This window comes from Cetorhinus maximus, chromosome 21 (genome assembly GCF_964194155.1).
Source record: "Cetorhinus maximus chromosome 21, sCetMax3.hap1.1, whole genome shotgun sequence".
Classification (NCBI taxonomy): domain Eukaryota; kingdom Metazoa; phylum Chordata; class Chondrichthyes; order Lamniformes; family Cetorhinidae; genus Cetorhinus; species Cetorhinus maximus.
The window spans coordinates 71,186,139-71,199,205 of NC_135899.1; the positions used below are offsets into that span (position 1 = coordinate 71,186,139).

A 13,067-nucleotide genomic window follows, 5' to 3' on the forward strand; every position below is an offset into this window, starting at 1 on the left:
AAACTGTTACACCCATTTCTAAGCAGATGTTGGAGAATTGACTTCCAACTGTGCTCTTCATGTAAGGGTTACTGCATAGATTCACCAGAATGATACTGGTGTTTAAGAGTTTGAATTAAGAGGACAAGTTGCGTAAACTTGTCTTATATTCCCTTGAGTATAGAGTATGGAGGGATGATTTGATTGAGATGTTTAAAATGTTAAGAGGCGTTGGTAGGATAGGTACAGAGAAATTATTTCCTCCTGTGGGGAGTACAGAATAAAGGGACATAAATTAGAGCTACAGTAGCCCATTCAGGATTAAGTTCAGCTACCAATTTTGCACACCCAGGATATTGGAAGTCAGGAGCTCTCTTCCTCAAAATGTTGTGGAGGCTAGTGCTTTCAAGATTGAAGTAGATAGATTTTTTATGGCTAAGGGTATTGAACAATATGGAGCAAAGATAGGTGAATGGGGTTGAGATGCGCATCAGCCACAATCTAATTGCTTGGGGCTCAAGGGCTGAATGATCTGTTCCTGCCCCTATGTTCCTAGCCTTTACTTAATGGTGCCATTTTTGCTGCTGAGCCAGAAAATTGTGGGTTCAAGCCCCACTTCAGACTTGGGCATCTAACTTAGGCTGACACTTCAGTGTAATAATGAGGGTGTGCTGCGGTTTTGAGGTTATCATCTTTCAGATGAGACATTAAACCGAGGCTGGTAAAGAGTACGAATCAGTAAAGTGCGGGATGTTGGGAATGGGAAATGGAGCATTTTTTTTGACTACTTATTCCCAGTTTTTTAAAATAAAACCTCCAGGTAACTATATTGTGGTGAGATGCAAGGTAAAATCCCTACTCAGGCTCTATATGATCTTGCTCAAATGTTGTCTAAGCACTACTTATTGAACATGATTTTAAATGCACAAAATGCAGGAAACACTTAGCAGGTGTGGCAGCATCTGTGGAGAGAGAAACAAAGTTAACGTTTTAGGTTGGTGGTTCTGATGATGCATTTTTTGTTTTTATTTCAGATTTCCAGCATCTATAGTATTTTGCTTTTATGCTTTTAAGTGCAATAGTTTACCTTTAATTTGATCATGTTTTTAAAAAAAAATTGCTAGGAATGATAAAAAGAAAATCCTCTTAACTTAGGAAGGTATATTTAATGCCTGTTATGGCCCTGCCTGTACTTTGCTTCATACATATCTTTTTAAGCATTTTAAGGTTCTCTTTAAATTAGTACATATGGATCGAAGTGCTTCATGTATTGCATTTATATAAGACCTGTTTAGGTCTTATATAAATTTGCTTTTCTTGTCTGTACAGTAACTATTTTTCCATTTTCTCCCAGCTGCAGCAGCCAAAGGTATCACAGATATGGATTCTACACAGCTCCCGCAACACAATGGAGGAATTCCAGCAGGTAGAAAATTGACGACAGCTTTACCAGAACTAGAATACAAAGAAAAAGGGAAAGAGAAGGACAAAGAAGCCAAAAAACCGAACCTTGGGATAAACAATAATATTTTACAGCCAGTAGACTCAAAAATACAAGAAATTGAGTACATGGAAAATCATATCAATAAAAGATTGAATAATGAGCTTGTAGGGAGCACAGAAAACCTGTTAAAGGAGGACTCATTTACAGCTGCTTCAAAGAATTACAAGAATGCTACTGGGGGAATCAATTCTTCACCCAGAAGCCACTGCACGTCCAATGGCAGCATCCCTTCATCGTCATCATCTGCTAAGAATGAAAAGAAGCAAAAATGCACTAGCAAGAGCATGAGTACACACAAGGAAATAATGGAAAACTGTATACCTAACAACCAGCTCAGCAAGCCAGACACATTATTAAGGTAATATCTTTTTACAATATTTGCAAAACTTTTTTTTGCCTCGCATGACTGGGAGAAAATGAGTCTCACCTAGTCAGAGAACAGTTAATGCCACCTAGAGTTGTATATAACCTGAGAGCATTACCTGAGGGTATTGCTGTGAAGTAGCACAAAATAAATCAATTTATAACTAGGGTGAGCAAGGGAGCTGAATGAAACTTTTGACATCGGCCATCAATTGACAAAGTGACTGCCACTACTGAAACAGTTTTTGTCATTTTTAGTAAGTGTCTTAACATGTGTACATTATAAAAAAAAATTGTGTGTACTATTTAAGACCTTGTATCATTGTTGTATAACTTTGAGCTAAATCTCCTTTGTTATTTGTATACCTCTTGTCATTGTGCACATTTCAGTTGTGATGGATACGATTCAAATACTTCAACAGAATTTTCATCACTGCAGAAGCATCTTGGTGAGAAGCTATTGTGTAAACTGATCAAAGCCAGCTGTGTTTCTTCTAGGCCTATTTCCCTTTAGCAGAAGAGAGTTTCGAGTTAGTAACCATTTTTAAATTTAGGTATTGATAGAAATTTGAAATTCTTGATGCCTACCTATCTCTGCAATCTCTCCAGACCTACAATCCTCCAAGATATCTGCAATCACATTCCGACATAGCAGGTTTTAATTGCTCCACCATTGGTGACCATGCCTTCAGTTACCTAAGCTCTGGAATTCCCTCCCTACAGCTCTCTGCCTCTCTACCCAACTTTCTTCCTTTAAGACACTCCTTAAAACCTGCCTCTTTGACCAAGCTTTTGGTCACCTGACTTAATAGCTCCTTATGTGGCTCAATGTCATATTTTGTTTTATGATGCTCTTGTGAAGTGAATGGGAATGTTTTATTACTTAGAAGCGCTTTATAAACATATGTTGTTAACATGACGTTGAAGTAATGTATGCAGCTATTGGTATAAATTTGTGTCTGTCACATGCTTTATGTTTTAACGTAGGAAATATAAGTCATGTGGGCACCCACTTTGTGTTGATCCCAGAGCAAATGAATTTCTTTAGTAACCGCATCTTTTAGTTTGAAATAGCTGAATGTGTGGTGCAAAATCAGGTTGTGTGAATATAGGAGCAGGCCATTCAGCCTGTCGAGCCTGCCCCAACATTCAATTAGATCATAGCTGATCATCTACCTCAATGCCACTTTCCTTCGCTATCCCCATATCCCTTGATGTCATTAGTATCCAGAAATCAGTCGATTTTTGTCTTGAACATGCCTAATGATTGACCTTCCACAACCTTCTGGGGTAGAGAATTCCAGAATTTCACCACATTCTGAGTGAAGAAATTCTTACTCATCCCAGTCCTAAATAGCCTATCCCTTATTCTGAGACTGTGCCCTCTGGTTCTAGACTCACCAGTCAGGGGATACATCCTATCCACCTCTACCCTTTCACACCCTGTAAGAATTTGAAAGTTTCAATGAGATCACCTCTCATTCTTTAAAACTCCAGAGAATACAGGCCCAATTTCCGCAATCTCCCGTCATAAGACAATCCTGCTATCCCAGGGATTAGTCTGGTGAACCTCCGTTGTATTCACTCCATGGCAAGTATATCCTTCCATAGATAAGATACCAAAACTGTACACGGTACTCCAGATGTAGTCTCAACCAAGGCTGTATACAATTGTAGCAAGACATTTTTACTATTGTACTCAGATGCCCTTGTAATGAAGGCCAACATACCATTTGCCTTCCTAATTGCTTACTGCACCTGCATGCCAACTTTTAGTGACTCATGAACAAGGACTCCCAGGTCCCTATGGACATCAATACTTCCCAAACTCCCTCCATTTAATAAACACTCTGCCTTTCTGTTTTTTCACACTTATTCACATTATATTCCACCTGCCACATACTTGCCCACTCACTTAGCCTGTACAAATCCCCTTGAAGCCTCCTTGCATCCTCCTCACAACTTACATTCCCGCCTAATTTTGTATCAACAGCAAATTTAGAAATATTACATTTGGCCCCCATATACAAATAATTTATATGGATTGTTAACAGCTGTGGCCCCAGCACTGATCCTTTCAGTGCTCCACTAGTAACAGCCTGCCATCCTGAGAATGGCCCATCTATTCCTACCCTCTATTTTCTGTCCGTTAACCAATTCTCAATCCATACCAGTATACCACCCCTAATCTCATGTGCTGTAATTTTGTTTCCGAACCTTCGGGACCTTATCAAAAACCTTCTGAAAATCCAAAGACACCACATCCTCTGGTTCTCCTTTATCTATGCTGCAGGTAACATCCTCAAAAAACTCCAACAGGTTTGTTGAAATAGTTTCAACAGCTCATAAGTTGATATCAATGCAGAGGTGTTGAAGGTGTAGTGAAGGGGATCTGATGAGCAATTTCATATTTTATAATTACTCTCTTGGGTTTAGAATTTATATTCTGAGGACTATTATCAGGGATTATGTCTTGGTACTGTTAAAGAAGTGCTTGTCGGCTTCTTTATTTGAGTACATCCATAGTGTGCCGATTTGTTATGAGAATGAAATTTGTCAGAGGTGAGGGCAATTGGCCCTCCTGGTTTCTTTTTAAACTGATCAAGACCAGGTCGCAGATGGTTTTCAAGATAAATTATGTCACAAGAACTATGTAACAAGTTATTGTAGGAAGTGTAAAATACTGCTGCTTGTTAAAATGCATTACATTTCTGCCTTGGTGAAAGGAGTGTTTTAACTTTTAAAGGGTTGTTTGATATCTATCATTAACTCCTGACTAGCGGATGATGAAATGCCAACAGTTTTTTCTTTGTCCTATTGTTTATTCTTGGAGATTAAACATTGAGCGCAAGTTACTGGCCATGAGTACTGGAAATTTATTCAATACTTTTTCACTTTGGAGTTAACTGGCTACTTGTAGTAATCATGCCTATTTTGGATGAACCATGCAAATAGATGAAATGAAGAGTTACAAAGGCAATGGATTGCCAGCCATGCAAAAACTTTCAATCTTGTAGTACTCCTGTTCCACCCTTGTGATTTCTAAGACTTTGGGCACATTTGAAATATGTTTTAAGAAATCAAAACTTTTTAGTCATAAAATTTGAAAACATGAAGAATAGGCTGTAGGTCTGACAGCATCTGTGGAGAGAGAAACAGAGTTAACGTTTCGACTCCGTTTCAAGTAGAAATATGATGAAATTTGTACTGTTTAAGGAGGGTGGAGCAGGTGAAGCTGGATAGAAGGTCAGTGATAGGTGGGGGCTAAGGAGAGATTGACAAAGCTGTCTTGGACACAAGACAAAGGGAGTGTTAATGGTACTGATAAGGGCTAAAGAAGGTGCTGATGGTGGCATAAAGGTCAGTACAAATTTATCACATTCCTACTTCTCTTTAGCTCTGAAGAAGAGTCATGCAGACTTGAAACATTAACTGTTTCTCTCTCCACAGATGCTGTCTGACCTGCTGAGTTTTTCCAGCATTTTCTGTTTTTATTTCAGATTCCTGCATCCGCAGTATTTTGCGTTTATATAAAAATGGACTGTAACCAGGTAAAATGGCAAAGTAATGAGCAAGAGCAGTAAAAGGGAATCATGTTCCATATGCAAAAATGTAGGCACAAGTACACACGATTGGAGATTTAGAGAGGTTAAAAATTTCCTCTACCAGAGGAATAAAATTTCCCAAAGTTCCTAAGGAAGGAGCAAGCCAAATGATAACCATTTCATAAACTGTGGCTAATGCATGACTGAGTGTTTATGATGCTGTTTGAAAAGTAAGTAGAATCGTGTGATATATTTGGGTACTGCTTTGCAAAACAGTTGAGCTGTGCTGCATTTTACATAGCTAATTTACCTTATTTCCATCGTTGCAGCATTTGATGGCATGTTTTAAGAAAGGTGAGATCATGCCTGATTGACGTTTTTTTAAGGAAGTGACATCCCATGTAGGTATCAGAAAGCTGTGTTTACTTGTGCACAACAGCAAAAGGGAGCACCTCCTGCACATGCACACATGTCAGAGTGTCAGCTGGTTACATTTAAACACTAAGTTGGTTTGACACTGGCTAACAATAAAGTTGAAGTTACCCATTTTTAGGCCTGTGCAGGCCTTAACCAATTGCAAGTTCTTGTATCTAATTTAGCTATCATTTATCAACTGTTCCCTCTGTAAAACATGCTTCTGATGATTCAGTAAATGACGAAGATAAATAATCAAGAAATTGCAGTAAATGAGATTCCCAACTTCCAATGAGGAGAATTGATTGTAATATATTATGGTAAAATTCAATAAAAAAGTATTTTGAATAAAATAATTAAGAGAAAAATAGTTACCTCATGTAGGATCCAAAACTATGAATCTGGGATTAAGAGTCCCATTATCTACCAACAGGGCTTCCTAGGCTGTGTAGCAGCTCCCTGCACAAAACCTTAAAATGTTGGGGGGGGAAAATAACATTGGAAAAAAATCTAAACCTATTTATTTTGTTTATTTTCATGGTCTGATTTATTATGGATTGTGTCAAGTTCCTTGGTCTTGTGGTGGGGGGGATTAATTTCTCTAAGTGCAACCATTTCTCTTTCAAAGCCACTGGGTGCATTTTTCAGACACACACAAGAATGGGTGTGAGGCATGAAGTGTCAGTTCACTTTTGGGGGTAAAAAAAGTAGACTTAAACTGTCTGAGAGTTACAAGACGTCATCTGCTGGACTGTTTTGATTGACAGGCCATCTGGTATAGGTTAGGAAACAAAGAAGGACCACCTGTTTCAATGTTTCAATAGAATTCTTTGTTTCATTTCCCAAGGGTGGTTGTTATGTCATTTATGAATGCTTAGCTGAGTTTCAAAAGCTACAATTATCTCAGCAGGGTGTTCTGAGTTCACAGTTTGAGGTTATTAAGGATTAACTGTCTTTGAGGCTACTGAATCGTGTATGTTTGTTTTTATAACAGATTAACCACTTGAGGTTTAAAAGCTTTGAATGGGTTTCATGAATGGGATTTTTTGTTTCAATATTAAGTGAGTATGAGTGAGAGATGTACTAGATTGTTAGGTGTTTACTTTCATCTCCACATGACTGCTGAAGCCTGCCCATGGTGGATACTGAGTGAGTGGCTATGGCAGTAGCATGGGGGATATGAGAGGGGTGGGAGGCTGGTGAGGGCGAGAGGGCCTAACAGCTTCTAAGCAGCCCGCCTCAGCACTTGCCCGCCTCCGTGGCCACCTATGATCTGCTACTGGGATCAGCAGGCCCAAATCTATCCCACATTTGCCTGCCTGCCTGTCCATAGAGAAAAATAGGTCCTCTGGGACCCTCTAAACTGAGGCAAATCTTTTGCGTTGGGAAATTTTGGCCTCGTGTTGTTAACATCATATGCAAAAAAAAACTTTAGATTCAAAATAGAGGGGTCTGGACAGAGTATACTGGGAGAAACTATATCCATTGGCAGAAGGACCCAAGAACCATGGGACATTGATCTAAGTGATTGGCAAAAGAACCAGAGGGAAAGCTTTTTTATGCAGCAAGTGGTTAGGATTTGGAATGCGCTGCCTGAGAATGTGGTGAAGCCAGATTCAATTGTGGCTTTCAAAAGTGATTGGATAGCTTATCTGAAAAAAAAATCAGTGCTATGAGGAAAATGTGGGGGAATGGGATTAGGTGAGTCGCCCTTACAGAGAGTAGGCACAGATACGATGTGTCCTTCACCTGTGGTGTTACAGTTCTCTGACTCAGTTCCTGATTAGGCAGCCTCAATCAAGGTAATTATCCAGGCATTAGGCAAAAATTCCATCCTGTTGCTAACCAGGAAGGCATTAGGAACAGCTGTTCACGTAGTGGCAGCTATAGTAGGGGTTGAGTGTGGGTGCACAACTGTTCCTGATGCATAATAAAAACAGAAAATGCTGGAAAAACAGCAGGCCTGACAGCATCTGTGGAGAGAGAAACAATTAACGTTTCGAATCTGTATGACCCTTCTCTCTGCGCAGATGCTGTCAGACCTGAGTTTTTCCAGTATTTTCTGTTTTTATTTCCGATTTCCAGCATCCCCAGTATTTTGCATTTATCTTATGTTCCTGATGCATTTCTGGTCAGCAGCAGAGTTAGTAATGTTGGAAAGTCTTAAGATACAGTGCATTTTGGCTTCCAGAAAACCTTTGATAAAAGTTTTGTGTGATAGGCTACGGCAATAGATATGATAGACAAAATTTAGAAGCTCGTAAGGAATTCACTAAAAGAGAAGAACCAACAGTTAACCTTTGCGGCTTTGTTGTGGATCAGTGCTGGAACCTGTACTACTGCCGCTTGATATATAAATAAACAGTCTACATTAAAAATGGAATGCAACTTTGTCAGATTTGCAGGTGGAACTAAATTTGGGGAGAGGAAACTGCAGTCCATTCTGAAGGAGTAGAAAGAGACTACACAAGGGAAGGGGATGGTCATAATTTGCAAGTGTTTAGAATTATAGCGTGTAAAATTCAATCAAAATACATGCAAATGTTGCATTTGGAAGGAAAAAACATTTTTTCAGTGCAGGGTTTGGAACTAACTAGGTGTGACGACCTTTGACCTGGAAGCAGTACAGTAAAGAAATTTTGTAATTCCTTTAAAATGTCTGTTGAATCTTTAATTGGCTTTAAGAATGTTTGAAAAAGGACTTTTAAGAGTTTGCATCAATTGCAAAGGGATCAATTGTAATTTTCTTGAATAATAAATGCTGATCCATGTGGTCTGGTGACCCTTGACCTGGAAGCAGTACCAATAGGAAGGAGGTTGTGGGGCTGGCAGGTACAAAGGAGAGCTACAAGCAGAGGACTGGAGGATGAAGATGCTCAGCGTACAGATGCAGACACAAAGAGAAAGCAAATACAGATAGAAGGAGGAACACGGAGAAATCCTGTGAGGAGAATAAGCAAATCACTCTTGGGAGTAAGTCGTTTTTTCTGTTTGCCAGAAAAGGAAACAGGAGCTCTTGGAGGCAATGTGCAAGCTGGATGAAAAAGATCTAAAACAAGGAAAGCAGTGTGAATATCTCAGAAATACTAAAGTGCTGAGTCTTTTCCCAGAAATGGCCAAACCATGAACCGGGGTTATTAGTTGGTCGGTGAAAAAGAATGCCTGGAAAGCTGCACCATCAAGACTGTTGTGACCCGTAGGAGACAAGGTTTGTAGAAGTGTGCTTTGCTGATGAAAGTGAAAGTTGTTGTTGGATAGGACTCTTGACCTACCCTGCAAGAATAAAGAACAGCATATTGTGGAACTGTGTTGCTCTGTAGTGCCACATTTGTGCAAGGAGTGATGCAAATGCTTGTGTTGTATAAGATGTATCTTTGTTGTATTGACTAGTTAAAGTGAAATTTACCTATTTATCTGAAGTATCATTTGCTTGTTAATTCATGTTTAATTTAAATTGGTTCCAATTTGTGTTGAAGTTAAAATCTACAAAAAGTAGAATCTTGTTAATTTCTTCATTGGGGGGGTCATTCAGTAAATTTGGATATTTTGGTTTACAGTTCCCTCAGAGGAATCGTAATACCAGGATTAAAGAGACCTGAACTTGATGTTAGACTTAACACTTTTATTCATGAAACCAAATGTTGAGCTTATACAGTCCACTTCTGTTAATTCAAAAGCATTGCAAGAAATAAAATTAGATTTTTCAATGATAGAACAGAAAATGCTGGAAATACTCAGCAGGTGAGGCAGCATCAATGGAGAGAAACAGTTATCATTTCAGGTCGATGGCCTTTCATCATTGATCTGGTTGACTCTGTTTCTCTCTCCAAAGGTGCTGTCTGACCTACTGAGTATTTCCAGCATTTTCTGTTTTTGTATATGATTTCTAGCATCTGCAGTATTTTGTTTCTGTTTTCTGTTTTTCAATAATTTAATAAAAACAATTTAAATAAAAGAGTGAAATGCATTTTTTTAACTCAAAATTCAGATGGCAGATCCAATGAAATCGTGATGAGTCAAACTTGTCTGACACGAAATTCCAGCTGTCAAAGTTGTTGACCATTCCCGCTGGCAGAATAGCAAATCCCATAGAACAATGCCCATCATAAAACGAAATTCTGCACTGGTAACTCTGGATTAACTGAACTCGTCTAAGCTTGTCATGTAACCGGACCGACGAATTAGTTAGACCATACAAGTGCAAAATCATGAAGTGCTGGGTAAGCCATCATTTAATATCGATATCTTCCTGTGAAAGACATGCAAAGCCTGAGAGTGTGGCTAAACCTGTGAGAGAGTTAAGTGTTGTCAATTGGAGAGAAGGTGAAGTTGATACAGCAAGTGGAAAACCATGGCATGAAGTAGAAAGCGGACATTGCAAAGAAATGGGCGGTTCCACTATCAAGTTTGCCCACGATTATGAAACACAAGACAAACACCTCAGAACAGTTCGACAAGCAGGCATTCTCTTCAACAGGGAAGAGGATGAGTACGGCTGTCTATCCTGACATTGAAGAAGCTCTGCTTACATGATTCAAGGCAGCCCAAGCAGAGAACTTTCCCATCACTCGTCTAAACTGCATAAAAGGGGAGTGCCCTAGCAAAGTAGCTGGGGCCAGATGGAGTTCACCTGCAGCAATGAATGGCTGGACCGATTCAAGACATGGCATCATCTTCTGCATGGTAAGTGGTGAAGGTGCAGCTTTTACAGCAGCAATAACAGATGATTGACTCCAAAATGGCCTTGCCCATATCTTGAACAGTTGTGCACTACGAGACATTTTTAACGCGGATGAAACTGGACTATTTTACTGCCTTTTGGTAGACTGCTCTTTGATGTGTAAAGGTGTAACGTATAATGGTGGAAAGCAGAGCAAGGAACATGTCACTGCTATGGTCTGCACTAACATGGATTGCACCAAAAAGTGGCAGCTCCTTGTGCTGAGAAAGCCCAAGAAGTCATGTTGCTTCACGAATGTCAAGACACTACCCATGCAGTACGAGGCTAGCAAAATCGCTTGGATTTTTGAGGCCTAGATCAGGAAAGTGGGCAAAGAATCAATGAAAGAAAAGGAAGATTGTCATCACTACAGACAACTGCCTTGGGCACCCTGACATCACTGGCCTGAAGAGTGTCATACTGCTGTTCTTGCCACCCAATACCACTGCCAAGCTCCAGCCAATGGATCAGGGGGTAATTAGGAACCTGAAAACCCACTACCGATAGCAGCTCTCAGATTATCGAGGCCATTGATAAGGAGCAGGAGTACAATCCAACTGTATGAGAGGCCACATTCATGATAAAAAAAAAGGCGTGGAAGATGGTGATGGAAGCCACAATTCCAGCTGCTTGCACCACATGGGTTCAAGTAGGTTACGACTGCACAAGAATTGAGAATGTGGAGGAGCAGGGTGAGTCCAATCAAACCGATGATGAGGTACTTTTCTTTCAGCTGCAGGAGGCCGGCGTGAAAATTCCAGCTGAGACAGCCATGGAATCTTACGTGGAAGTGAACGCTGCCGTACTTGCACGATGGAACTGTCCTTAATAGATTCAGTACTCTTCAGCCGAGGAGGCCGATGTCCCTAAAGAGTCCAGTGAATACCCATCCACCTGTATCCCTAGCTACTCTGCTGAGGCCGTAGAGACGCTGGGGAATTTTGCACTGCAGCATGACAATACCGAAAACATGTTTGACTGCAGTGGCGACATGGCAGACTGTATCGCGCATATCCAAAACGGCACAGTAAGCAGAAAAAGATTAGAGTTTTTCCAGAGCTAACTCCTGACATTTTTCAATATCAAGCCCCGACCTTTTACAAGGCCAAGCCATTGTGAGGTGTGAACAAATTGAATAAAGACTTTTTCACACAATGACTGCTTTACTGTGTTTTCATTCGGAATGTAAACCTGTTTTAGACATAGACAGTGTTTGGAATCATATCGGGTTACATAGAGATACGTTCATTTGGGATGTTATGAAGCTTCGTTTAAAATGAATTTCAGGGGAATCCCCTGGGTTCGACTCAGATTTTACTGTAATTCTAGTTACACAACTTTGAATTATATGGAATAAATCATCTTGCAAAAAACAATAAGGTCTGAATCAACATCGTGCTCCAATCAGGTGTCACTTTGAGTACTGAGATACACAAAGCATTTGTTTGGAAGTAATGTGGAGTAGGCACAGTACATTGATCCATTGTATTGAAGGACTCATCACCGTTAAAAGGAGCAACTAACTTTGTAGAGATTTATAATGGCTTGAGTACATAATCTAAACTGGACAGTGCTGCATAATCAGAGATGCTGTCTTGTGGATGAGAAATTGAACAAGCAGAAGCAAGCCTTGTTTTAAATAAATGTAAAAGATTTTATAACACTATTCAGGGAAGACCAGTTTGTCCATCTTCTGGCTTTCCTCAACCATCATCACAAAACACTATTTTTTGCTGTTTGGAACCTTGATGTGAACAGAATGACTGACTGCAGTGTTTGCCTTCCAAATGCTGACTACTCTTCAGAACAAATTCACTGCCTGTGAAGTACTTTGGGATATCCTGAGGACATGAAAGGTGCTATATAAATGCAAGTTTTTCTTTACTAAATAGTAAGTAGTAGAAAAGGTTAATCTGAAGCTTTGTTTCAGGCTCACCTGTGACTGCAAAAACATGGGGCATTGATACAAACTGGTAAGTTCAGGACTGATGTCAGGAAGCACTTCACACAAAAGGGTGATTAGTACTATCAGTAACCTTCCAGACAAAGTGGAAGGGGCAAAATTTCAAGTCACTGAGAAATCAGTCAGGTGCTGGGATGGTAGATTTCTGTGTGGATGTATGTAGGCTGTTTTAGATCTCAAAAGAAGAAGAGGAAAACTTACCTTTTAAAAAGTGAAGATTGGGCCCTCGGAGTTGAGAACTACAGTTCCTGATGGGCCTCAGTGGCTTATGCGCATGTGCCGACCAGAGAATGGCTGCATATGCACAGTTTGTTCTTTTTGGTTTTTATTTAAAGCTAACCCTGCGCCTGTGCAGAAAAGAAAGACTACCCCAAAAGTGAAAAAGTGCAAAAAAGGGGTCAGATGACTGAAGAAAAAAGCCATTACACAGAGAGACACAAACGTGGGAGTTACAGAGAGCAGATTTCCCAGAAGAAAAGAGTAAAGTCCCAGAAACCAGGGAGAGAGACAGGAAAAAGTCCCAGGAAGGCAGATAACTCAAGTAACAAGAACAGGAATCAGGAGCAGGTCCTGTTCAGT

At 39.9% G+C, this 13,067-nt stretch overlaps 1 protein-coding gene across 2 annotated transcripts in view; it reads left to right on the forward strand.

The window, feature by feature from the left end:
• Positions 1-13,067, forward strand: part of LOC144695980 (macoilin) — a 91,794-nt gene that overhangs the window by 61,088 nt on the left and 17,639 nt on the right. For both annotated transcript variants that reach the window (XM_078567119.1, XM_078567121.1), the window contains exon 7: positions 1,334-1,841. In XM_078567119.1, the coding sequence (XP_078423245.1) occupies positions 1,334-1,841 (508 nt within the window). The remainder of the gene's footprint in view (positions 1-1,333; positions 1,842-13,067) is intronic.